Source organism: Mustelus asterias, chromosome 12, assembly GCF_964213995.1.
Source record: "Mustelus asterias chromosome 12, sMusAst1.hap1.1, whole genome shotgun sequence".
Lineage (NCBI taxonomy): Eukaryota > Metazoa > Chordata > Chondrichthyes > Carcharhiniformes > Triakidae > Mustelus > Mustelus asterias.
In genome coordinates, this window is record NC_135812.1 from 11,469,296 (window position 1) to 11,497,044 (window position 27,749).

The following is a 27,749-nucleotide window of genomic DNA, read 5'->3' on the forward strand; positions in this document are numbered from 1 at the left end:
AGTGCCAAACTCTAGATCCAATCATTCTGGTTCAAGAATCTATTGGCTGATTTCTATCAATCAAAAAGCACAAACTCGAAAGCTTCAAAAGTCTACATGGCACCTCGATATCAGGGAATAGACTTAACATGAGAGTGATAGCTAGCTCAACACTGGGGCAGAAAATAAACCAGGAGATAGAAAAGGCATATAAAAAAGGCAGTATTACAATATTCATGGGGGACTTCAATATGCAGGTGGACTGGGAAAATCAGGGAGGGAGTGGATCCCAAGAAAATGAATTTGTGGAATGTCTAAGAGATGGTTTTTTGGAGCAGCTTGTGACAGAGCCAACTAGGGAACAGGCAATTCTGGATTTGGTGATTTGTAATGAGGCAGACTTGATTAGGGAACTTAAGGTGAAGGAACCCTTAGGGAGCAGCGACCACGATATGATAGAATTTACCCTGAAGTTTGAGAGGAAGAAGCTGGAATCAGATGTAACGGTATTACAATTAAATAAAGCTAATTACAAAGACATGAGGGAGGAGCTGGCCAGAGTTGATTGGAAAGGGAGCCTAGTAGGGAAGACTGTGGAACAGCAATGGCAGGAGTTTTCGGGGGTTATTCAGAAGGCACAACAGAAATTCATCCCAAGGAAGAGGAAACATGCGAAGGGGAGGATGAGGCATCCATGGCCAACGAGGGAAGTCAAGGACAGCATAAAAGCAAAAGAAGAAGCATACAAAGTGGCGAGGATGAGTGGGAAGCCAGAGGATTGGGAAGCCTTTCAAAGCGAGCAGAGGACAACTAAAAAAGCAATAAGGGGGGAGAAGATGAAATATGAGTGTAAGCCAGCTAGTAATATAAAAGAAGATAGGAAGAGTTTTTTTCAATATATTAAAGGTAAGAGAGAGGCAAAAATAGACATTGGCCCACTGGAAAATGAGGCTGGAGAAGTAATAGTAGGAAACAAAGCAATGGCAGAGGAACTGAATAGTTACTTTGCATCAGTCTCCACGGTGGAAAACACCAGTGGGATGCCAGAACTCCAGGAGAATCAGAGGGCACAGGTGAGTGTAGTGGCCATCACTAAGAAGAAGGTTCTGGGGAAATTGAAAGGTCTGAAGGCGGATAAGTCACCTGGACCTGATGGAATACACCCAGGGTATTAAAAGAGATAGCCGAGGAAATTGTGGAGGCATTGGTGGTGATCTTTGAGCAATCACTGGAAGCAGGGAGGGTCCCAGAGGACTGGAAAATAGCTAATGTAACACCGTGTTTAAGAAGGGAGGGAGGCAGCAGATGGGAAATTACAGGCTGGTTAGCCTGACTTCAGTCATTGGCAAGATTTTAGAGCCCATTATTAAAGATGAGATTGCGGAGTACTTGATAAAATAGGACTGAGTCAGTACGGATTCATCAAGGGGAGGTCATGTCTGACAAATCTGTTGGAGTTCTTTGAGGAGGTAACAAAGAAGTTAAATAAAGGAGAACCAGTGGACGTGATTTATTTAGATTTCCAGAAGGTCTTTGACAAGGTGCCGCATAGGAGAGTGTTAAATAAGTTAAGGACCCATGGTGTTAATGGTAAGATTCTGGCAGGGATAGGGGATTGGCTACTGGCAGAAGGCAGAGAGTGGGGATAAAGGGGTCCTTTTCAGGATGACAGCTGGTGACTAGTGGTGTGCCTCAGGGGTGGGTGCTGGGACCACAACTTTTCTCAGTGTGGTCCCAGCACTTTAACGATTTGGAAGAAGGAACTGAAGGCACTGTTGCAGATGATACAAAGATATATAGAGGGACAGGTAGTATTGAGGAACCGGGGGGGGGGGGGGGGGGGCGGTGCAGGAGGACTTGGACAGGCTAGGAGAGTGGGCAAAGAAGTGGCAGATGGAATACAATGTGGAAAAGTGTGAGGTTATGCACTTTGGAAGGAGGAATGGAGGCATAGACTATTTACTAAATGAGGAAATGCTTAGGAAATCAGAAACACAAAGGGACTTGTTCAAGATTCTCTTAAGGTTAATGTGTAGTTTCAGTCGGCAGTTAGGAAGGCAAATGCAATGTGAGCATTCATGTCGAGAGGTCTAGAATACAAGCGCAGGGATGTACCTCTGAGGCTGTATAAGGCTCTGGTCAGACCCCATTTGGAGTATTGTGAGCAGTTTTGAGCCCCGTATCTAAGAAAGGATGTACTGGCTTTGGAAAGGGTCCAGAGGAGGTTCACAAGAATGATCCCTGGAATGAAGAGCTTGTCGTGTGAGGAATGGTTGAGGACTCTGGGTCTGTACTCGTTGGAGTTTAGAAGAATGAGGGGGGATCTTATTGAAACTTACAGGATACTGCGAGGCCTGGATAGAGTGGACATGGAGAGGATGTTTCCACTAGTAGGAAAAACTAGAACCAGAGGGCACAACCTCAGGCTGACGGACGATCCTTTAAAACAGAGATGAGGAAGAATTTCTTCAGCCAGAGAGTGGTGAATCTGTGGAACTCTTTGCCGCAGAAGGCTGTGGAGGCCAGGTCATTGAGTGTCTTTAAGACAGAGATAGATAGGTTCTTGATTAATAAGGAGATCAGGGGTTATGGGGAAAAGGCAGGAGAATGGGGATGAGAAAAATATCAGCCATGATTGAATGGCGGAGCAGACTCGGTGGGCCAAGTGGCCTAATTCTGCTCCTATGTCTTATGGTCTTATGATCTTATGAATCCAAAATCTGGATGGCTTAAAGATAGAAAGCCTTAGGGAAGGTGGTGGCCCATTTGTATTGTCACTGGACTTGTGATCCAGAGACCCAGGGTAATGCTCTGGGGACCCACGTTCAAATCCCACCATGGCAAATGGGCAGCACAGTGGCACAGTAGTTAGAATTGCTGCCTTCACAGCGCCAGGGACCCGCGTTCAATTCCAGCCTCTGGTCACTGTCTGTGTGGATGTTCTCACGTGTCTGCCTGGATTTTCTCCCACAATCCGAAAGACGTGCTGGTTGGGTGCATTGGCCATGCTAAATTTTCCCTCAGTGTACCCGTACAGGTGCTGGAGTGTGGCGACCAGGGGATTTTCACCTTCTTCACTGTCCACTATGCCACCAATCTTGGTGTCACCTGCAAACTTACTAACCATGCCTCTTAAATCCTTATCCAAATAATTCATATAAATGACAAATAACAGTGGACCCAACACCGATCCCTGAGGCACACCGCTGGAAAAACAACCCTCTACAACCACACTCTGTCTTCTCTGTCAAAGAACAAAGAACAAAGGTTATCTCAGATTGCAACGGGATCTTGATCAATTGGGCCAGTGGGCTGACAAATGGAGTTTAATTTAGATAAATACAAGGTGATGCATTTTGATAGATCGAACCACGGCAGGACTTACTCAGTTAATGGTAAGGTGTTGGGGAGAGTTATAGAACAAAGAGATCTAGGGGTACAGGTTCATAGCTCCTTAAAGGTGGAGTCACAGATGGACAGAGTGGTGAAGAAGGCATTCAGCATGCTTGGTTTCATTGGTCAGAACATTGAATACAGGAGTTGGGACGTCTTGTTGAAGTTGTACAAGACATTGGTAAGGCCACACTTGGAATACTGTGTACAGTTCTGGTCCCCCTATTATAGAAAGGATATTATTAAACTAGAAAGAGTGCAGAAAAGATTTACTAGGATGCTACCGGGACTTGATGGATTGAGTTATAAGGAGAGGCTGGATAGACTGGGACTTTTTTCTCTTGAGCGTAGGAGGCTTAGTGGTGATCTTACAGACGTCTATAAATAATGAGGGGCACAGATCAGCAAGATAGTCAATATCTTTTCCCACAGATAGGGGAATCTAAAACTAGAGGCACAGGTTTAAGGTGAGAGGGGAGAGAAACAAAAGGGTCCAGAGGGGCAATTATTTCACACAGAGGGTGGTGAGTGTCTGGAACAAGCTGCCAGAGATCGTAGTAGAAGCGGGTACAATTTTGTCTTTTCAAAAGCATTTAGACAGTTATATGAGTAAGATGGCTAGCAAAGGATATGGGTCAAAATGTGGGCAATTAGGACCAGCTTAGGAGTTTTAAAAAAAAGGGCGGCATGGACAAGTTGGGCTGAAGGGCCTGTTTCCATGCTGTGAACCTCTATGACTCTATGACCTCTATGAAAGTAAGTTCATGTACTGTGAATGCCTTCTTGTAATTTAAGAACTTAAGTGTTGGAACTATCCATGTTGCTGCTGTCTATCCTTTCACTCAACATTATCTCACCAGTGAATAAGAAGGATGTCATTTGCTTTTCCCCCCAGATAGGTTTTCTTAATTCTACAGCCAGCTGACAGAGGTCATGACAGGAACAGCAGGTTAAATTGTCAGTTCTGCTGAGACCTTGATGAAACGATTGGGACGGGGATGGGGGGGGGCGGGGAAAGAGGAGGGCGGTGGATTCGACACTGTTGACAGCAGCTCATGTCGGTTCGAGGTTATTATTCTGCACCCTGACCTGGTTTCCTGTTGCCATAGGGATAGTTGGCCAGCACTGCTCCACCGTGGAAGGTTGCAGAAAGTACAAAGGGCTCTCTCCGTATCCAGTCCATCACAGCTTGGGTTTCCAGTTGGCGTTGGACACGGTTCCCTTCAAACAGGTCGGGGAAATTTCGATTCAGGTCGAATCCGTTTTTATTATATCTGCCGGAATGAGAACCAAGGTGAAACAGTTATTTCTCAACTGGAGCCTCAGCCTGTTCTTCAAATTGCTGAGGTACAGTGATGTACTGCCAGTGTTTCAGACACATCAGGCACTGCACTGGGGATATTCATCTAAGAGCATGGCATTTGCGAAGATAAGTGATTGGGAAAAGTGGCGCTGCTATGAGTGCAGTGTGTTTGAAGCACACGCTTTTATGGAAATTCCACGATGATTTTTTTAAACATGAATTGATTCTAACTACCTTATTTTCGCTCCCTGAGGCCCAGCCTTCCCTCTTTAACTCCCACTTCAGGATTCAACTCGACCATTCTTATTTGTTTTCCTAACCTGTTGCTCTCTCTCTCTCTCTCTTTCTTCATATCAATAACATCCAAAGGAATTACTGTGTTTAGAACAAAGTGATTCCGTAATGAGGAAAGCGTCAGACATTACACAGCTTGAAAATCATTTACTGCGCCTCTCATCAAACGTCTGACTGTGCAGTTGTATATAAAACCTGTCTGTCAAATACTTCTGGTCCTACGCACAATCCTTCTCACACACAGGGGCCCAGCCACACTGAGTCAGCACTCAACTGACCTTTAGTCAAGGGCTATTAATACTTGTTGAGGGTGCTGGGCTGGCGCTGAGCATTAGAAATAACAGAATAGGGGACAATATCAGTTTTAGTTTCCACTTTGCTCCATTGCACGGTGGCACAGTGGTTAGCACTGCTGCCTCACAGCACCAGAGACCCAGGTTCGATTCCCGGCTTGGGTCACTGTCTGTGTGGAGTTTGCGTGTTTTCCCTGTGTCTGCGTGGGTTTCCTCCGGGTGCTCCGGTTTCCTCCCACAGTCCAAAGATGTGTGGGTTAGATGGATTGGCCATGCTAAATTGTCCCTTAGAGTCAAGGGGATTAGAAGGGTAAATACGTGGGGTTAAGGGGATAGGGCCTGGGCGGGATTGTTGTCGGTGCAGGTTCGATGGGGAGAATAGCCTCCTTCTGCACTGTAGGGCTTCTATGATACTTTAAGGTTTATTTATTAGTGTCACAAGTAGGCTTACATTAACACTGCAATGAAGTTACTGTCTGTGTGGAGTTTGCGCGTTTTCCCCGTGTCTGCGTGGGTTTCCTCCAGGTGCTCCGGTTTCCTCCCACAGTCCGAAAGACATGCATTGGCCATGCTAAATTCTCCCTCAGTACCCGAACTGGCGCCAGACTGTGGCGACTAGGGGATTTTCACAGTAACTTCATTGCAGTGTTAATGTAAGCCTACTTGTGACTAATAAATAAACTTTTTTGTCCTCAGGGCCTTGTCAAGTGGGGTAGTGTGGGGGAGGGAGGGTGAATCAGAAAGTTATGCCTTTGAAGTCGCTCACACCACCTGGTGGTTGGTTACACAGAAACGTCGGCTGTGGTCTAGGAGAAGTGACATTGAGACCCAGGGCATCAATTGGCAGAAGAGAATTTACTAATCTAAGAAAATATACATCAAGAAAAGGAAAGAATATTAACCAAACTAGGTTTCAATAAGCCCTCTACAAGAAACCAGCAAACAACATACAGGAAGTAGTGTAATTCCCACTGTTGCATTGCAGGCTATTTTTGAAAGATAGAAATTTAACAAGAATTTGCATCTACGTATTTGCTTTATCTTAGTATAGTTAATCCCCAAGAGGTGTCAGTCACAGAGCACAACTTGATGCTGAGTGGAAGCAGCAGGATTAGGGGAGTCAAAAGCAGAGCCAAGAACATATTTAAGCCAAAGAGGTTTGTAATGCTCAGGATAGATGTAGCAAGGCAGGAGTGATTTGATTTGATTTGATTTATTATTGTCACATGTATTGGGACACGGTGAAAAGTATTGTTTCTTGCGCGCTATACAGACAAAGCATACCATTCATAGAGAAGGATAGGAGAGAGAGCAGAATGGAGTGTTACAGTTATAGCTAGGGTGTAGAGAAAGATCAACGTAATGCAAATTAGGTCCATTCAAAAGTCTGATTGCAGCAGGGAAGAAGCTGTTTTTGAGTTGATTGGTACGTGGCCTCAGACTTTTGTATCTTTTTCCAGATGGAAGAAGGTGGAAGAGAGAATGTCCAGGGTGCGTGGGGTCCTTGATTATGCTGGCTGCTTTGCTGAGGGAGCGGGAAGTGTAGACAGAGTCAATGGATGGGAGGCTGGTTGGGGGTTAGGGAGATAGAGGAACAGCTAAAGTCTTCACTGGCAATGGTGGAGCAAAAAGACAAGAGAGGGAGGTACAGAAGACCAGAGCCTGAATTCTGAAACGCTTTGATAATGCTTTATTATTACCAAGTCTCACAACACCAGGTTAAAGTCCAACAGGTTTGTTTGGTAACACGGGCTTTCGGAGCACTGCCCCTTCATCAGGTGAGTGGCACTGTGCCCACCCCAGTCCAACGCCGGCATCTCCACATTATTAATATTACGAGGCTCGCTAACTGTGCATCTGTATGTATTACTTTCGTGGTGGCTAGCACTATACTGCAGTATCACGGGTGGTAATGATTCACAGTAACGTGTGATAACCTGAGCGGTTAGATCCAGCAAATTACCAAAGCAGATACTTTACAAACAAAGAACAAAGAACAGTACAGCACAGGAAACAGGCCCTTCGGCCCTCCAAGCCTGTGCCGCTCCAACTTTACTACTTATATCACCCATTCCACTGTATTACGCCAACGCACCGCCTTGACTTCAGGTTGTGATCTTATTTAACCCACTCTACATTCAGCCATCCAGGACCTAGGCACTGGAATTTCCTCTCCAAACTCTTCACCTCTCTTCCCTCCAAGATACTCAAAATCTATTTCTTCCACCATCTCTTCGTCCTTTGATTGTGCTCCTATGAAGAATCCCCTAGAGGTTTTACCCAATTAAAGATGATGGGCGCAATTCTCCAGCCTCCCAGCCGCATGTTTCTTGGTGGCGGTGGGGTGACGGGCTGTCCATTAGGAAATTCTCTGGTCCCGCCGCTGTCAGTGGGATTTCCCATTGATGTCACCCCACACTGCTGGGAAACCCGTGGGCGGGGATGAGCTGCTGGCGGGACTGGAGAATCCCACCGACAGGACGCTCCAGCCGTTACATAAATACAAGTTCTTGCTTTTCCTTGCCTTGGCATTCTCATTTGGTGATCTCAAATTCTTAAATAATGAAGGAATCTATGCCCTCATGCAGCAAGACCGAGATCAGGCTTGGGATGATAAATGACAAGTGACATTTGTGCCAGGCAAGTGTCATGCAATGACCATCTCGAACAAACCTGAACATCTCCCCTTGATGCTCAACATAGGTAGAAACTAGAAGCAGGAGGAGGCCATTCAGTCCTTCAAGCCTGCTCTGCCATTCATTTTGATCATGGCTGATCATCGAATTCAGTATCCTAATCCCCCCCTTACCCCCATATCCCTTGATCCCTTTAGCCCCAACGTTGTGGCTTCAACTATATTCTGTGGTCATGAATTTCGCACATTCACCAAAAATTTCTCCTCACCTCAGTTCTGAAAGGTTACACCTTATCCTCAAACTATGACCCTGAGTTCTGGACTCCCCCACCATTGGGAACATTCTTTCTGAATCTACCCTGTCTAACCCTGTTAGAATTTTAGAAGTTTATTTTCTAAGTATTTTATAAGTTTCTATAACAGCTTTACCATCGCTGAATTCACACTATATAAGGGAGATAGTGGTGTAGTGTCAATGTCACTAAGCTGGCAATCCGGAGGCCCAGGCTGGGGACGTTCTGGGGACGTGAGTTCAAACCTCACCATGGGATCGATCTGGAATCTGAAGCCACTCTCAGTAATGGTGACCATGCAACTATCTTTGATTGTTGTAAAAGCCCATCTGGTTCACTAATGCCCTTTAGGGAGGGAAATCTGCTGTCCTTAGCTGGTCTGGCCTACATGTCACTCCAGAGCCACAGCAATGTGGTTGGCTATTAATTGTCTTCTGAAATGGTCTAACAAGCCACTCACATCAAGGACAATCAGGGATCAGTAACAAGTGCTCACCTTGCCAGTTCCCATAAAAGAGAAAAAAAAATCAACATCCTCGGGGGTGCGGGTCTCCATTGACCAGAGACGGAACAGGACCAGCCATATAAATACTGTGGCTACAAGAGCAGCTCAGGAATTCTGCAGAGAGTAACTTGCCCCATGACTCCCCAAAACCTGGCTACCATCTTGACCAGTGTGACATTTCCACTTGCCTGGGTGAGTGCCGTTCTAACAACACACAAGAAGCTCAATACCATCCAGGACAAAGCAGCTCAACACTCATTCACATTGCACAGTGGTAACAATGCGTACCATATACAAAATGCATTGCAGCAACTCGCCGAGGCTCCTTTGACAGAACCTTCCCCAAATCCACAACCTCCATCACTGAGAAGAACAAAGCAGCCTGGGAACATCATCTCATGAAAGTTCCCCTCCAAGTCAGACACAACCCTAATTTGGAAATACATTGCCATCTTTACCATCACTGGACAAGTTCCTGGACCTTGCTACATAATAACACTGAGGGTGTGCCTGCCCGACATGGACTGCAGTGGTTCAAGAAAGCAGCTCTTCTCAAGAGCATTTAAATGCTTTAATCTTTAAAGATGGGGCAGCACGGTGGCACAGTGGTTAGCACTGCTACCTCACAGCGCCAAGGACTTGGGTTCGATTCCAGCCTTGGGTGTCTGTGCAGAGTTTGCACATTCTCCCCGTGTCTGTGTGGGTTTCCTCTGGGTGCTACAGTTTCCTTCCACAGTCCAAAGACGTGCAGGTTAGGTGGATTGACCATGCTAAATCGCCCTTTGGTGTCCATAGATGCGTAGGTTGGGGGGGTGCGGTTAGCAGGGTAAATGAGTGAGGTGACAGAGAGAGGGCGGGGAGGGTGGGCCTGGATAAGATGCTCTGTCGGAGAGTCGGTGCAGAACTCGAGGGGCTGAATGGCCTCCTTCTGCACTGTAGGGATTCTATGATTTACTTATAATGCCCAAATCCCATGAAAGGATGGGGACAAGGATCAGAGACAATTTTGAATTTAGTTTTACTTATTGTTCATGTAAATTATAAACTTGCGAAACAAAAATTTACATGTTATTTTATTTTGTAATATTTAAATCTGATTTTCTAAATTACTAATTGAAGCCAATATTTGATTTTCTCTGTAAACAGGGCATCATTAGTTAGATATGTAGGTCAGTGCAGAGGATTACTGTCCTTGTGATGTGAACAGAATTTGACATTCGCATTTAATTTTAAGGATGCATGTTGCAGTCCCTGTTATACTTTCTAGTATTGATCTACTTGATGCTCTGAAATTAACTCTTTCTGGAAGAGATTCAGCCAGATGGCAGTGTAGACCTTAGTTCACCATTGCTGTGCGTTATCACCCTCTGCCTGACAGCAGATTTCCAAACCTTGCTGTAAAATCTGAATTGTGATGACATTATTCTTTTTGCTTTGTAAATAAAATCCCCTGCCTTTACGATTTTGGGTTATACCAGTGCAATGGCTCTGCTAGTTAAACAAAGGAGTGCCTTACTGGTACGGGTTAATCTAAGTCCAAAGATGTGTGAGTTAGGTGGATTGGCCATGCTAAAATGTCCCTTAGTGTCAGGGAGACTAGCTAGGGTAAATACATGGGGTCATGGGGATAGGGTATGGGTGGGGTTGTGGTCGGTGCAGACTTGATGGGCTGAATGGCCTCCTTCTGCACTGTAGGGATTCTATGATTCTATGATTATTGTAAAGGGGCTGGGGTCTAAGAGTAAGGCAGCCTTAATCAATTATAGGGAGCATTGGTGGGACCACACCTGGAGTGCTGTGTACAGTTTTGGTCTCCTTGTCTAAGAAGGGATATATGTGTGGCTTCAAGGGGCTGCAGCGGAGGTTCACTAGATTTCTTTGTAGAATGAGAGGGCTGTCCTATGAGGAGATGTCGAGTAGAATGGGCCAATGCTCCCTGGCGTTTCGAAGCATGAGAGGTGACTTCACTGAAATGCGTGACATTATTAACGTTCTTGACAGGGTTGATATTGAGGGAATGTTTCCACTGGCGGGAGAGCTTTGAACTCATTGGGGGGGGAGTTTTCCCACCCCGCCCACCACAGGAATCGCAGTGGGCGGGACACAGACCATGCGAAGGTCTGTTGACCTCAGGCGGGATTTTCCAGTCTTGGGGCGAGCGCAGCCCCATTGTCTCAGGTAAAGAGATCAACTGTTCAGGACTGAGCTGCAGAGAAATTTCTTTATTCAGAGGATTGTGAATCTTTGAAAGACTCAACCCAGAGCACGATGGAAGCTCATGTTGTTGAATATTTTTAAGACTGGGAATCAACAGATTCTGAAGGAACCATTGTGGGTGTATGGTGGGAAAATGGATTTGGGGCAGATCTGGCACAGTATGAGTAAATGGCAGAGCAGGATTGAGGGGCCGAATGGCCTACTCCTGCGCCTGTTTGTTATGTTCTTACAAAGTTAACCAGGAAGGTTGCAAGTTCAATTTATGCTCTCTATTCAGTTAGTTCATGCCGGCGTGGCTGCTGCCTCAGTGCCCCCTTTGTTAGATAGAGGACTAACCCATTGTCCTGTGTCCCCCAACATGCGTGACTAATTCCATTGAATTAGTACCTCCTTTTATCAGTCTTGAGGACATCCTGAACTATGGACTTTGTAAAGTAAAGTTTATTCATTAGTCACAAGTAAGGCTTACATTAACACTGCAATGAAGTTACTGTGAAATTCCCCTCGTCGCCACAGTCCGGCGCCTGTTCGGGTCAATGCACCTAACCAGCACCTCTTTCGGACTGTGGGAGGAAACCGGAGTACCCGGAGGAAACCCACGCAGACACGGGAAGAATGTGCAAACTCTGCACAGACAGTGACCCGAGCCGGGAATCGAACCCGGGTCCCTGGCGCTGTGAAGCAGCAGTGCTAACCACTGTGCCGCCGTGCTGATGGTTTAATGGCGACAGCGAGGTGTCCCTGAGCCCTGTGGCTCTGAGAGGGTTAAAGTTATCTGACCCAGATAGTGGAGGGGATCAGAGGCTTGCGTTTTGAATGTGTCTGAATGCCGAGGTTTAATCTGTCAGCTCTTGAGGATTTATTTGATTTGCTGGAACCATCTGCCACACGAGTTGAACGATGCTCCAGCTTTGATTTCAGGAAGTGCAGGATTACAGATGCTTTGCTATCCAGTAGGCAGCTTTCATGTTGTTACACTGCCTTGGAGGCAGTGCTAGTTATTCAGATTTTGCCCCCTTGTTATTGAAAAACCGGCGGCGAGTGAGTGCGTTTGGCTTAGGAATGAATCCTAACCCACAGTCCACAAATGGCATTCCAATATTTCTAAAAGCAACATGTAGAAGATATTTTAAAATGGTTCTGAAATTCATTTTCTTTATTGAATTTTAAACAGCAGTTGATTGAAGTGGGGTCAGATTATCTGTTACATTGCAGGATTTTGATTTTAAATTAATTCTGTCAGATCTCACAGTCATTCATCCATCTTTCTTTATTTCTCTTTTATTTATTTAATCTTGGAACAAAGGAGTCAGCTCAGGAAGCTCTACCAAAATCTCAGGGATCTCTCCTCAGTAACATTAGTGACTGCGTGACAACTCAAATTCATCTTTTAATTCCGACGATTTATGTTATTTTACAATGCCAAAGCTAGCACGGTAATCGCCAGGGGGATTTTAAAGGTGAGCCAAATGACGGGTTAACAGCTTAGGCGCTTTTACGGACATCAGATAAAATCCGAGCTACGTATTTTTAAAGTTGTTTGCAAAACGTGGAAGTCGGAAAGACATGCTGGTTAGCTGCTAAATTCTCCCACAGTGTAACCTGAACAGGCGCCGGAGTGTGGCGCCTAGGGGATTTTCACAGTAACTTCATTGCAGTGTTAATGTAAGCCTTACTTGTGACACCAATAAATAAACTAAGAATAAATCTGATGAGCTCACATTTATTATCCAATCTGCATGCTTTGTAAAGTTGGTGAGGCCTTTGCCCTGGCAGTTGGTTGCACAGCTGAGAGTCTTCCGAGGTCACTTGAGAAGACATTACAGACCTGGCAATGAACGTTTCTTTTTTAAGAAGCTGGTGTTTAATGTGCTTGAAAATGCTTGCACTTTGAAAATCAACACTTTTATTTTCAGCAGGTTCAACACAATTCCCTTTCACAGTGGGGAGGTCACTTAGAGTCAAATTGCAAAGCCTCCAGAGGCAGTCCATTGAGGGTGGCATGATGGCACAGTGGTTAGCACTGCTGTCTCACAGCACCAGGGACCCAGATTTGATTCTGGCCTCAGATGACTCTCTGTGTGAAGTTTGCACGTTCTCCCCTTGTCTGCATGGGTTTGTTCCGGGTGCTCTGGTTTGCTCCCACACACCAAAGATGTGCGCTTTAAGTTGAATGGCCAAGCTCAATTGCCCCTTAGCGTCAGGGGGACCAGACCAGGGTAAATGCATGGGTAATTGCATGGGGTTATGGAGATAGGGCCCAAGTGGGACAGACTCAATGGGCCGAATGGCCTCTTTCTGCACTGTAGGGATTCAATGATTCCATTCTATGATAGTAAGGGCGCTCTCTACAGAATCACATCATGCTACAGGTGCCCACCAACAATATTTAAACGGGGTTTGTTCTGTGGTGAGCAGCAGTGCTTGGAGGGAGAAGGACATCTCAAACCCTTAGGTACTGTCCATCAATTTAAATTAATTAAAAAAATCAGGGGATGCAGATTCTGAATATCCTGAGAAAATTTCCCCTGACCAAGGAATCAGCTCAACTGGCACATAATCAGGAATATCGAAAAATATTTTTGGGGCAGCACGGTGGCACAGTGGTTAGCACTGCTGTCTCACAGCACCTGGGACCTGGGTTTGATTCTGGCCTTGGTCTGTGCGGAGTTTGCATGTTCTCCCCGTGTCTGCGTGGGTTTCCTCCAGTGCTCTGGTTTCTTCTCACAGTCCAAAGATGTGCAGGTTAGGTTGATTGGCCATGCTAAATTAACCCTTAGTGTCTAGGAGATTAGCAGGATAAATACACGGGGTTATGGGGATAGGGCCTGCCTGGGACTGTTTCCGGTTCAGGCTCGATGGGCCGAATGGCCTCTTTCTGCACTGTAGGGATTCTATGATTCTATCCTTGTGGAAATTCAAACCTTTCAAATCAATTGAGTATAATTGTATTTAAATGGGTGGAACAGGACGAGGGACATGCGAGTTCGCAAAGGGTCATTAGCCCTGAAATTCCTGGGTGTTCAGTCAGCTGACACTGATACAGCAGAGCCCCTCCACTTACCTGGAGACCCTGTCCCAAACCCTGGAGTTGGGGCCATTTGCCTGACTGGTGCAGGCTGCTGGTGCCTGCAAGGGTCCATCAGTGATGTGCGTCTCAGCTCCCACCCCAATCCATCCTGGTGAAACAGAGCCACCCACCACCTCCAGTCCCCCAACAGCCAAAGCAAGAACTTCCTTCTTGTTCGGCTCCCAGTGGAGCCAGTCACCCTCCGTTCAAGGCAATTGATTACTTCCAGAATTGACTCCAATACTGTAGAAAAGGTCTGAGGCATTCACAAGCCTCTCAGAGCCCCAGCTGATAGTTCCTGTGAGACCTGTTGTCGGGACTTAAAAAGGTGGAATTTTTCCAGAAAGCCTGGGAGTTCACTCCCCACCCCTCACTCCCCACTGCGCGGATGGTTCATTCGACCCCCATAGCAGTTTAATGCCGGCATCCAAGATTTCTATCTCTGCACGTTTCAGCAGAGGCAATAACCCATTAACCCGGGCAGGTTGACACCTCTGCTTCACATAACAAAAGAGGAATTTTAGATGAACTTTATCATCTGCTGGTATGTGTTTTAAACAGCGGCACAGTGGCACAATGGATAGCACTGCTTCCTAACACTACCGACTTGCCTTGATGTAGGGGATAGGAGAAGGATTGACCCAGGAGAAGAGCACACCTGCACTAAAACCTAAAAAAAAATTAAGGGCGACTGGGATGGAATTCCAACAATTCCAGATTCCATGCCAAATTCCAAAGCGGAAGTCAAGCTCTTGGCCTTCTCCCATCTCCACAGGTTTGAGACCATGGTCTTTATCTTGAAGGCAAAGAGAACCAGAGCAGTCATGTCAACTTTAATGGAGCAAGTACGACTATAGCGCAAGTAGACAATGTTTTCAGCAGTGCGGTTTATGAGGTGACTCAGATCAGTATTTCAGTGTCTGGTAAGCACAGTTCATCAACTTGTCAAATATTGTTTTGCAAAGTTTTCCAAGCTCTTTAAACGTGTAGGCTCTGAAATGGCAACATGGCGGGGATTCAACCCTCATGGCATTGGCACCTGAGATTTCTATCTCTGCACATTTCAGCAGAGGCAATAACCCACTAACCCGGGCAGGTTTACATCTCTGCTTCACATTATAAGAGAAGAATTTTAGATGAACTTGCTCATCTGCTGTTTTGTGTTTCAAAGGGCAGCATGATGGCACAGTGGATAGCACTTGCTGCCTCACAGCACCAGAAACCCGAGTTCAATTCCAACCTCAGGTGACGTGTCTGCGTGGGTTTCCTCCGGGTGCTCTGGTTTCCTCCCACAATCCAAAGATGTGCAGGTTAGGTGAATTGGTCATGCTAAATTGCTCCTTAGCATCAGCACTAGCTAGGGTAATTATGTGGGGTTACAGAGATAGGGCTTGGGTGGGATTGTTGTCGGTGCAGGCTCGATGGGCCGAGTGGCCTCCTCCTATTCTGTCGGGATTCTATGATCCTATGATGCCATGTGTCAGTCTGGGCTGCGAACCAATAGTTACACAAAGATTAACAGTCGTTCAGACTCTTCTTACCGTCCAATATTTCTATCACAATCTCCAACCACCGAAATTGCAAATCCATCAGGGTTCATACTGGGAAGGATGTGAATCCTCATACTGTCCACCAGCGCAGTAACACTGGGATCCAGACGATAGCCGGTGACGAGGTATTGAATCAGGTGCAAAAGCAGTTCCCTGCCAACAGGCTGCAAGCAAGGGAACCAGTTTCAATAAACTCACATACCGAGATTTAGGTTCACCAAATGCATTAGCGATGATGGGAATCACTGTTCACATCTACTGAAATTGCGAGAATGAATTGATTTCTTATTCATTATTTTAATAATTGCTTGACTATCAGAGGAGATGCTGTGCGCCCAATTCAGGTGGCTTCGTACACTTGGGATATCGACATGAACTCCAATTAAATCTGAAATCAAATTGGTCAGGATGTGATGTTGTCTGCACTGCGTGTAACTTCGCCAGTGATAAAAGTGAACGACTGGAGGTTGGAAATGTCCGTTGTGTGTTTAACGGCCAGTCTTGGCTGCTCGAGGAGACAGTGGCTCCATAATCTGCCTCGCCAGGTGCAGGGTGGAATTAGGGTTGCCCATGGCAACACCAAAAACTAAATTTTGCACACGCTGACTTGTTCCATGTCAAAAGTTTAATTTTCTGGGCCGTTCAGTTTCCCTGCTTGCTGGAAGAATGGTAGTCAAAGACTGGATTAGTTGTAAGTATTCGCATTCCAACCATTATTCATGTAAATTGAGTCTGTGTCTTATAAGTTCTGTTTGTGAACAGAATTCCCACTCACCTGAAGAAGGGGCTCAGAGCCTCGAAAGCTTGTGTGGCTTTTGCTACCAAATAAACCTGTTGGACTTTAACCTGGTGTTGTTAAACTTCTTACTGCTGGAAGAATGCCATAGGGGCAAGTAATAAAAAATGCATGTTGCTTGTTTGGCATACATCCAGATTCAGAGTAAAATGATGAACAGCAGTATCCAGGATTTCCATCGGCAACTGTTGATATCGCTGAGAAATGCCAATTTAGGAATCTCACAACACCAGGTTAAAGTCCAACAGGTTTATTTGATAACATGAGCTTTCGGAGTGCCGCTCCTTCACCTGATGAGTGCCCTGATGACTCACCTGATGAAGAAGTGGCTCTCCGAAAGCTCGTGCTACCAAATAAACCTGTTGGACTTTAACCTTTTGTTGTGAGACTACTTACTGTGCCCACCCCAGTCCAACGCTGGCAACTCCACATCATCACAAAAGCCGAACATGGGTTGCCAACCCTCTAGGATTGGCCTGGAGTGTCCAGGAATTGAAGATCAAGTCTCTAGGATTGAAGACCACGCACCCCGGACATTCCCTCTTCCACCTTCTTCCGTCGGGAAAAAGTCTGAAGTCACGTACCAACCGACTCAAGAACAGCTTCTTCCCTGCTGCCATCAGACTTTTGAATTATGAAGGGGATAGATAGGGTGAACGGTGGGAAGCTTTTTCCCAGATCAGAAGTGACGATCACGAGGGGTCACGGGCTCAAGGTGAGAGGGGCGAAGTATAACTCAGATATTAGAGGGATGTTTTTTACACAGAGGGTGGTGGGGGCCTGGAATGCGCTGCCAAGTAGGGTGGTGGAGGCAGGCACGCTGACATCGTTTAAGACTTACCTGGATAGTCACATGAGCAGCCTGGGAATGGAGGGATACAAACAATTGGTCTAGTTGGACCAAGGAGCAGCACAGGCTTGGAGGGCCGGAGGGCCTGTTTTCCTGTGTTGTACTGTTCTTTGTTCTTTGTTCTTTGAATGGACCTACCTTGCATTAAGTTGATCTTTCTCTACACCCTAATTATGACTGTAACACTACATTCTACTCTCTCTACTTTCCTTCTCTATGAACGGTATGCTTTGTCTGTATAGCGCGCAAGAAACAATACTTTTCACTGTATACTAACACATGTGACAACAATAAATTAAATCAAATCAATCTCCAGGACACCTCTGTGTGCAAAATCATTGGGACATTAAAAAATACTTCTTTCCCCCACTTCCTTTAAACACTTCCCTTTTCTAAACATAAAAATATTGACAATGTGAAAAAATTGCCATTTGGTTGACAGTCAAGTGTAGGGTTCCTCTGACACAGAACAAAAACCCAACCCTGTATACATACATATTTTAATTGTTATCCTAATTGCTATTTCTTAATTTTAAACTGGACTTTTCGGCTGAACAAAGACAATTAAGATAGTCAACTCTCCGTCTGGAAATTATCCCCAGCCATCTCCAGAACAAAAGAATTCTTTTCTCAGCTTTGTGAATATTGTTCCTTATTATGCTCAAGAAGCTTCCAACAGACCGCCTGGGATGGTACAGACCAATTTCAAAGGGAGTTACAGGAACGGCATTTACATTTGATAAGCTGCTCTTGCTAGCGGAGTCTGTGGATCTATTGCAAAATGGCTTCTCAAATACCAAACCCTCAACACAAACAGCATCCCTTTCAACCCATAATGGTTGAGACATTATCAGTCCTGAAAACAAAGCCAAATCCCAGTCGCTTGAATAAAACTCCTTTATTGAAGTCACTGTGGAAAAGGGGTGTCACGTGACTCAAGACTCTGACCTTTTGAGCAGTTTAGTATTACATTTCTGAGGTAGGCTGGGCAGCCAGTCTGCTTTTTAACATCCATCTGGCAGGCCACAAAAAAGCAAGCTGTGTCCAGATTGGACCATCGGCCCATCTAACCAAACTGGACTGGAAGAGTTTGTACCACTGCCTATGGAACTAACACAATCTCTGCCTGCGTACTTCATCCTGTGACATCTGCCTTTATGCTACATCTCTGTCCCTTAATATTTCTGGAAGGTTATTTGTGTCCTCCTTAGTGAAGTCAGATCCAAAGTATTTGTTCAACTGGTCTGCCATCTCTTTGTTGCCTATTATGAATTCACCTGATTCTAATTGTAAGGGACTTACATTTGTCTTCAACAGTCTTTTCCTCTTCACGTATCTATAGAAGCTTTTGCGGTCAATTTTTATGTTTTCTGCAAACCAACTCTCGTATTCTATTTTCCCCTTCGGAATTAAACCCTTTGTCCTCCTCTGCTGGATTTTAAATTTCTCCCAGTCCTCAGGTTTGCTGCTTTTTCTGGTCAATTTCTATGCCTCCTCTTTGGCTTTAACACTATCCCTGATTTCCCTCGTTAACCATGGATGAGCCACCTTCCCCGCTTTACTCTTACGCCAGACAGGGATGTACAGTTGTTGAAGTTCATCCATGTGTTCTTTAAATGTCTGCCATTGCCTATCCACTGTTAATCCCTTAAGTATCCTTTGTCAGCTTATCCTAGCCAATGCACATCTCAAACCATCAAAATTAGCTTTCCTCAAGTTCAGGACCCTAGTGTCAGACTTAACTGTGTCCTTCTCCACCTTAATGAAGAATTCTACCATAGTATGGTCACTCTTCCCCAAAGGATCTTGCACTACAAGGTTGCTAGTTAATCCTTTCTCATCACATAATACCTAGGCTGCTCTCTAGCTGGTTCCTCGACATATTGGTCAAAAAAACTATCCCTTATACATTCCAAGAAACCCTCCTCCATTGCATTGCTACCAGTTTGATTTGATTTGATTTGATTTATTATTGTCACATGTATTAACATAGTGAAAAATATTGTTTCTTGCGTGCTATACAAAGCATACCATTCATAGAGAAGGAAATGAGAGAGTGCAGAATGTAGTGTTACTGTCATAGCTAGAGTGCAGAAAAAGATCAACTTAATGCAAGGTAAGTCCATTCAAAAGTCTGACAGCAGCAGGGAAGAAGCTGTTCTTGAGTCAGTTGGCACGTGACCTCAGACTTTTGTATCTTTTTCCCGACAGAAGAAGGTGGAGGAGAGAATGTCCGGGGTGCGTGGGGTCCTTAATTATGCTGGCTGCTCTGTCGAGGCAGCGGGAAGTGTAGACAGCGTCAATGGATGGGAGGCTAGTTTGCGTGATGGATTGGGCTACATTCACGACCTTTTGTAGTTCCTTGTCGTCTTGGTTTGGTGAGCCTAATCAATGTGCAGATTGAAGTCACCCACTGCTGTACCCTTACTGCACGCATCTCTAATTTCCTGCTTGATGTCATCCCCAACCTCACTACTACTGTTTGGTGGTCTGGACACAACTCCCACTGGTGTTTTGTTTGTCCTTTGGTGTTGCGCAGCTCCATCCATAAAGATTCAGCATCACCAGGCTAATGTCCTTCCTTACTATTGCATTAATCTCCTCTTTAACTAGCAACGCTACCTCCACTCGTCTTTCCTTTCTGTCTATCTTTCCTGAATATTGGCCCAGGTGCGAGCGTGCTCAACAAAGTCATGGCTAACTGCTAAGGAGCAGCACTGTCAGCTAAATGGCTGGTCGTCCTGCCTAGACTGTGATGTAAACCTGACACTACGTCCTTTCGTGCAAATGCAAGCTAAACTGAAACAAAGAGCACTTACTTCATTTCCATGGATATTTCCAATGTATTTAAATTCAGGGATTCCAACGCTATGTTGCCTTGGATTTTTTCCAATGACAAGGACCCATAATTCCATTCCTGCCAGAAAATAAAGACCAGGAATTAATTTCCCTGAAGCCTTTGTGTTTTTCTTTATTTATTTACTCATTCACGGGATTTGGATGTCGCTAGGAAGGCCAGCATTTATTGGACTAATTGCCCGAGAGAAAGCGCTGGTGCTCTACCTTTTGAAACCACTGGAGTCGGTGTGGTGAAAGTACTAGTTTCATGTATACAAGAAACGGGTGGAACTTGAATCACACGGGGACCAATATCCTGGCCGGTAGGTTGGCTAAGGCTACTGGGGAGAATTTAAACTAGATAGGTTGGGGGGAGGGGAGCTAGAAGAGTTGACTAGGATCAAGGAACTAATTGATGGGGGGGAGGATGCAGGGGTAAGGGGAATTACAAAATTAATGGTAGAGGAGAGGGTGCAAGTGAATGAAGGCGGTAATTTAGATAAGGGAGTAGAGGGAGACGGTGTTCGCGACTCATCAAAGCGGGTTCAGATAAAAGCTGGAATAAGGACACTTTGCCTGAATGCACGAAGCATTCGGAACAAGGTGAATGAGTTGATGGTGCAAATCAGCACAAGTGGGTACGATCTGGTGGCCATTACAGAAACATGGCTGAAAGGTGACCAGGACTGGGAGATGAATATCCAGGGGTATCAGGCGTTTAGGAAGAATAGACAGGAAGGAAAAGGTGGTGGGGTCGCGCTATTAATAAGAGATAATATCAGGGTAGTACTGAGGGATGACATAGGCTCTGAGGAACAAAACGTGGAATCATTATGGGTAGAGATGAGGAATAGTAGAGGGAGAAAGACACTAGTAGGTGTGGTATATAGGCCCCCAAATAATAATGTTGAGGTAGGGAGGGCTATAAACAAGCAGATAAGGGATGCGTGTAAAAACGGAACGGCAATAATCATGGGGGACTTCAACATGCACATTGACTGGCAGACTCAAGTCGGTAAGGGTGGAATGGAGGAAGAGTTCTTAGAATGCTGTCGGGATAGTTTCCTTGAACAGCATGTTACGGAACCGACGAGGGAACGAGCTATTTTGGATCTGGTATTGTGTAACGAGGTAGGTAGAATTAAGGATCTTATTGTGGTAGAATTAAGGATCTTATTGTGAAGGACCCTCTTGGGTCTAGTGACCACAATATGGTCGAATTTCTGATTCAGATGGAAGAGGAGAAAGTTTGGTCTCAAACCAGTGTCCTCTGTTTGAACAGAGGGAAATATGATAGGATGAGGGATGAATTGGCTAAGGTAGACTGGGAGAGCAGGCTGGCAGGTAGGATAGCTGAGGAACAGTGGAGGATTTTTAAGGAGATCCTTTTCAGTTCTCAGCAAAAATATATTCCAGCAAAAAACAAGGATTGTAAGAAAAGGGAGAACCAGCCGTGGATAACGAAGGAAATAAAGGAGAGTATTAAAATAAAAACAGCTGCGTACAGAGTGGCCAAAAATAGTGGAGAAACAAGTGATTGGGAAAAATTTAAGAAACAACAAAGAGAGACTAAGAAAGCGATAAAGAAAGGAAGGATAGACTATGAAGCTAGGCTAGCAATTAATATAAAAAATGATAGTAAAAGTTTTTATAAATATATAAAAAGGAATAGAGTGGCTAGAGTGAATGTTGGGCCCTTGGAGGACGAGAGGGGGGAGTTAATAGTGGGAAATGAGGATATGGCTGAGTCTTTAAATACGTTTTTTGTGTCGGTCTTCACGGTGGAGGACACAAATAGTTTGCCAAATATTAACGATAGAGGGTTGGCAGCAGGAGAAATACTTAATATGATTAATGTTACCAGAGAGGCAGTGCTGGGTAGACTAATGGGACTGAAGGTGGACAAGTCCCCGGGTCCGGATGGAATGCATCCCAGGGTATTGAAAGAAATGTCAGAGGTAATAGTGGATGCGTTAGTGATTATTTATCAAAACTCGTTGCATTCTGGGGTAGTGCCGGTTGATTGGAAAACGGCTAATGTTACGCCGCTGTTTAAAAAAGGAAGGAGACAAAAGGCGGGTAACTATAGGCCGGTCAGCTTAACGTCTGTAGTAGGGAAAATGCTGGAATCCATTATTAAAGAGGAGATAGCAGGGCATCTGGATAGAAATGGTTCGATCAATCAGACGCAGCATGGATTCATGAGGGGAAAGTCGTGCTTGACGAACATGTTGGATTTTTATGAAGATGTGACGAGGGCGGTTGATGGAGGAGAACCGGTGGATGCGGTGTTTTTGGATTTCCAAAAGGCGTTTGATAAGGTGCCCCATAAAAGGCTGCTGAAGAAGATTAGGGCACACGGAGTTGGGGGTAGTGTGTTAAAGTGGATTGGGGACTGGCTATCCGACAGGAAGCAAAGAGTCGGAATAAATGGGTGTTTTTCCGGTTGGAGGAAGGTAACTAGTGGCGTGCCGCAGGGATCGGTACTCGGGCCGCAACTGTTTACCATTTATATAGATGATCTGGAGGAGGGGACGGAGTGTAGGGTAACGAAGTTTGCAGACGACACAAAGATAAGTGGAAAAGTGAATCGTGTGGAGGACGGAGAAGATCTGCAGAGAGATTTGGACAGGCTGAGTGAGTGGGCGAGGATATGGCAAATGGAGTATAACGTTGAGAAATGCGAGGTTATACACTTTGGAGGAAATAATAACAAATGGGATTACTATCTCAATGGAAACAAATTAAAACATGCTACCGTGCAAAGGGACCTGGGGGTCCTTGTGCATGAGACACAAAAGCCCAGTCTGCAGGTACAACAGGTGATCAAGAAGGCAAATGGGATGTTGGCCTATATTGCGAGGGGGATAGAATATAAAAGCAGGGATGTCTTGATGCACCTGTACAGGGCATTGGTGAGGCCGCAGCTGGAATACTGTGTGCAGTATTGGTCCCCTTATATGAGGAAGGATATATTGGCATTGGAGGGAGTGCAGAGAAGGTTCACCAGGTTGATACCGGAGATGAGGGGTTTGGATTATGAGGAGAGGCTGAGGAGATTGGGTTTGTACTCGTTGGAGTTTAGAAGGATGAGGGGGGATCTTATGGAGACTTATAAGATAATGCGGGGGCTGGATAGGGTGGAGGCGGAGAGATTCTTTCCACTTAGTAAGGAAGTTAAAACTAGAGGACACAGCCTCAAAATAAAGGGGGGTCGGTTTAAGACAGAGTTGAGGAGGAACTTCTTCTCCCAGAGGGTGGTGAATCTCTGGAATTCTCTGCCCACTGAGGTGGTGGAGGCTACCTCGCTGAATATGTTTAAAGCGCGGATGGACGGATTCCTGAGCGGTAAGGGAATTAAGGGTTATGGGGATCAGGCGGGTAAGTGGTACTGATCCACGTCAGATCAGCCATGATCTTATTGAATGGCGGGGCAGGCTCGAGGGGCTAGATGGCCTACTCCTGCTCCTATTTCTTATGTTCTTATGTTCATATGTGTAAGGACAGCAGTCCTCCTCAGTGTTTTGTCTCAGTGAGAGTCTTTACTGAACTGCCAAAAGATGTCTGCCTTCAGAGGCAGCCTCATGGCATAGTAACATGACTACGGAAAGCCAGGTGTGTCAATCAGACTAGTTACATTTCAAAATGTGCCCTCACAGTGACGTTAGGGAGATGCAGAACTTAGATGCAGTGATGATGAAGGGGTGAATGTGTTGTTCAAGTCAGAAAGGTATGCGTTTTGGAGAAATTAGTATGCTGCCTTATCCTTCGATCGTTGAGGTCAAGGATTTGGGAGTGGCTTTCAAGAAACCTAGTTGTTGTACTGCATCTTCTCGATGGACAACACAATGGGCAGCACGGTGGCACAGTGATGAGCAATGCTATCTCACAGCGCCAGGGACCTGGGTTCAATTCCGGCCTTGGGTCACTGTCTGTGCGGAGACTGCACGTTCTCCCCTATTCTGCGTGGGTTTCCTCCGGGTGCTGCGGTTTCCTCCCACAGTCCAAAATATGTGCTGGTTAGGTGCATTGGCCATGCTAAATTCTCCCTCAGTGTTACCCGAACAGGCGCTGGAGGGTGGCGACTAAATAAACTTAAACACTGTAGCCACTATACGATGGCGTTGGTGGAATGTTGATGTTTATTTATTAGTGTCACAAGTAGGCTTACATTAACACTGCAATGAAGTTACTGTGAAAATCCCCTAGTCGCCACACTCCGGCGCCTGTTTGGGTACACTGAGGGAGAATTTAGCACGGCCGATGCACTTAAACTAAGTACGTCTTCCAGACTGTGGGAGGAAACCGGGGCACCCAGAGGAAACCCACGCAGACACAGGGAGAACATGCAGACTCTGCACAGACAGTGACCCAAACCCGGAATCGAACCCGGGTCCCTGGCGCTGTGGGGTAGCAGTGCTAACCACTGTGCCACCGTACCGCCCAGTGAATGTCTAAGGTAATGGTTTTGATGCCGACAAAACAGAAAGCTTTGTCCTGGATTATGTGACAAGATACCCAAAACTTAAAACAACAGTTCAATTCCCCATCTTTGTTGAGCTAGCTGATCCCAGCTGGAGCATTTGATGTGCTTCTGTTAGTGTCACCATTCTTGGAATTGGGACAAGGGAACAGCGAGAGGTTTCACTCCTGATTCTCACCCAAGGACTCTTTTTCAAGTGCACATATGAATATTCAATGAGATCAGGATTGAGCTCAGCAGTAATCTCTGCTGCAGTTAAACAATCATTGTGTAGGCCCGAGGCGAAGAATGGTCATTCTTTCAAAATTCTTGGAGTGCGTGCATGGCAGGCAAAGCTGGCACTTAGTGCCCGTTTCTGGCTGCCCTTAAGATGCTGGTGGTGGGCTGCCTCCTTGAACCATGCAGTCTGTAAGGTGAAGGTACTCACTCCACAATGCTACCAGCTGGCTCCAGGATTTAGACCCAGCTACAATGAAGGAACAACGATTATATATTCAAGTCAGGATAGTGTGTGGCTTGGAGGCAATGTTGTTCCCTTGTGACTGGTGTCCTTGACCTTCGAGCTGGTGTAGGTCACAGGTTTGAGAGCTTTTCCTGCAGTGGATTTGGTGAGGTTGCTGCAGTAAAGTTCATTGGAGGCCTGTTTGACATCTTCCTTAAAAGAAGTCAGCAGAGGAGGAGAGAAAACCTTTCCCACAAAAAAAGCAATTGAATCATCTCCAACAATAATAATATCACAAGCAAAAATGTATTGGATTCTGATTTTAACGCCTTTACATGACAAAATGACTCATTTAACATTTAGAACATAGAACAGTACAGCACAGAACAGGCCGAGCTTTATCTGAAACCAAGATCAAGCTATCCCACTCCCTATCATCCTGGTGTGCTCCATGTGCCTATCCAATAACCGCTTAAATGTTTCTAAAGTGTCTGACTCCACTATCACTGCAGGCAGTCCATTCCACACCCCAACCACTCTCTGCGTAAAGAACCTACCTCTGATATCCGTCCTGTATCTCCCACCACGAACCCTATAGTTATGCCCCCTTGTAATAGCTCCATCCACCCGAGGAAATAGTCTTTGAACGTTCACTCTATCTATCCCCTTCATCATTTTATACACCTCTATTAAGTCTCCCCTCAGCCTCCTCCGCTCCAGAGAGAACAGCCCTAGCTCCCTCAACCTTTCCTCATATGACCTACCCTCCAAACCAGGCAGCATCCTGGTAAATCTCCTCTGCACTCTTTCCAGCGCTTCCACATCCTTCTTATAGTGAGGTGGCCAGAACTGCACACAATATTCCAAATGTGGTCTCACCAAGGTCCTGTACAGTTGCAGCATAACCCCACGGCTCTTAAACTCCAACCCCCTGTTAATAAAAGCTAACACACTATAGGCCTTCTTCACAGCTCTATCCACTTGACTGGCAACCTTTAGAGATCTGTGGATATGGACCCCAAGATCTCTCTGTTCCTCCACAGTCTTCAGAACCCTACCTTTGACCCTGTAATCCACATTTAAATTTGTCCTACCAAAATGAATCACCTCACATTTATCAGGGTTAAACTCCATTTGCCATTTTTCAGCCCAGCTTTGCATCCTATCTATGTCTCTTTGCAGCCTACAACAGCCCTCCACCTCATCCACTACTCCACCAATCTTGGTGTCATCAGCAAATTTACTGATCCACCCTTCAGCCCCCTCCTCTAAGTCATTAATAAAAATCACAAAGAGCAGAGGACCAAGCACTGATCCCTGCGGCACACCGCTAGCAACCTGCCTCCAATCCGAAAATTTTCCATCGACCACCACCCTCTGTCTTCGGTCAGACAGCCAGTTACCTATCCAATCGGCCAACTTTCCCTCTATCCCACACCTCCTCACTTTCATCATAAGCCGACCATGGGGGACCTTATCAAACGCCTTACTAAAATCCATGTATATGACATCAACTGCCCTACCTTCATCAACACACTTAGTTACCTCCTCAAAAAATTCTATCAAATTTGTGAGGCACGACTTGCCCTTCACGAATCCGTGCTGACTATAAGAATCGTTTAAATCATAGAATTATACAGCACAGAAGGAGACCATTTGGTTCATCTGTGCCGGCCCCTTTTAAAAAGCAACCTGATTAGTCTGACTTCCCCAAGCCCACGACCACTTCCATCTAGAAGGACAAGGGCAGCGGATACATGGGAACACCACCACCTGCAAGTTCCCCTCCAAGCCACTCACCATCCTGAGTTGGAAATATATCGCCGTTCCTTCGCAGTTGCTGGGTCAAAATCCTGGCATTTCTTGAACGGCATTGTGGGTCAACCCACAGCAGGTGGACTGCAGCGATTCAAGAAGGCAGCTCACCACCACCTTCTCAAGGGCAACTAGGGATGGGCAATAAATGCTGACCTAGCCAGCGATGCCCATGTCCCACGAATGAATAAAAAGTAACACGAGCCCCATCTTCCTTCAATTTGTCTCCTTTAAGTATTTACCCTTTAAAGGCTATTTTTGAACTGTAACTTGCCTCCCTACCACCAACACCACCCCTCCACCCCCCCCCCCCCCACCCACCCGCCCCCCCCCCCCACCCCCTCCACCCCAACCCACCCTATCAGGCAGTGCATTCTAAATCCTAATCACTCGTTTCATTAAGAAAATACTTTTCCTCATGTCACCTCTGGTTCTTTTGCTGATCATCTTGACCCTGTGTCTCCTGAGCCTTCAGTCCTTGGAAACCCTTTATTGATGATTTTACCCTTGATGATTTTAAACACCTCTATCGAATCTCTTCTCCAAATTATGCTTCACAAAGGCTCACTTAGGCGAGTAGAAAATAAAGAATGATGCTACAGAGTGGGTAACTTGAAATACTTTTCAGCCCAGCAGGCATTAATTCTATCTATAAACATGTCACTTCATCAAACAATCCATTTATCTGCACAATCATCTGTGAGCTTATTTTTTTTCTCTTTCTCAATAAGCTACGAGGTGATCTCAAACTCCCATTCACTGAAAATTAATTACTTTCCAATTGTTTTCACTCCATCCTTGCATGTTCTCCCCCATCCCTGATGGATTAACCAGTTCAGTTGGGTCTCTTTGTGGAGACACAGCAAGTCCCAAGGACTGACTTTTCCCAGATATCGGCAAAGGTCGATAGCGGGCAGGAAAAGCAGTGGTGAAGCTGCCAACAGCAGCTTTCTCCATCGTATCGTCCCCATCTTTAGTCTGAAAAACATGACG

At 45.6% G+C, this 27,749-nt stretch overlaps 1 protein-coding gene across 1 annotated transcript in view; it reads right to left on the reverse strand.

Moving 5' to 3' along the window:
• Positions 1-27,749, reverse strand: part of LOC144501870 (carboxypeptidase D-like) — a 181,707-nt gene that overhangs the window by 138,272 nt on the left and 15,686 nt on the right. The window contains exons 2-4 of the mRNA XM_078225914.1: positions 19,998-20,095; positions 15,524-15,696; positions 4,450-4,646 (exon numbers count right to left, since the gene is read on the reverse strand). Of these exons, the coding sequence (XP_078082040.1) occupies positions 4,450-4,646; positions 15,524-15,696; positions 19,998-20,093 (466 nt within the window). The 5' untranslated portion in view covers positions 20,094-20,095. The remainder of the gene's footprint in view (positions 1-4,449; positions 4,647-15,523; positions 15,697-19,997; positions 20,096-27,749) is intronic.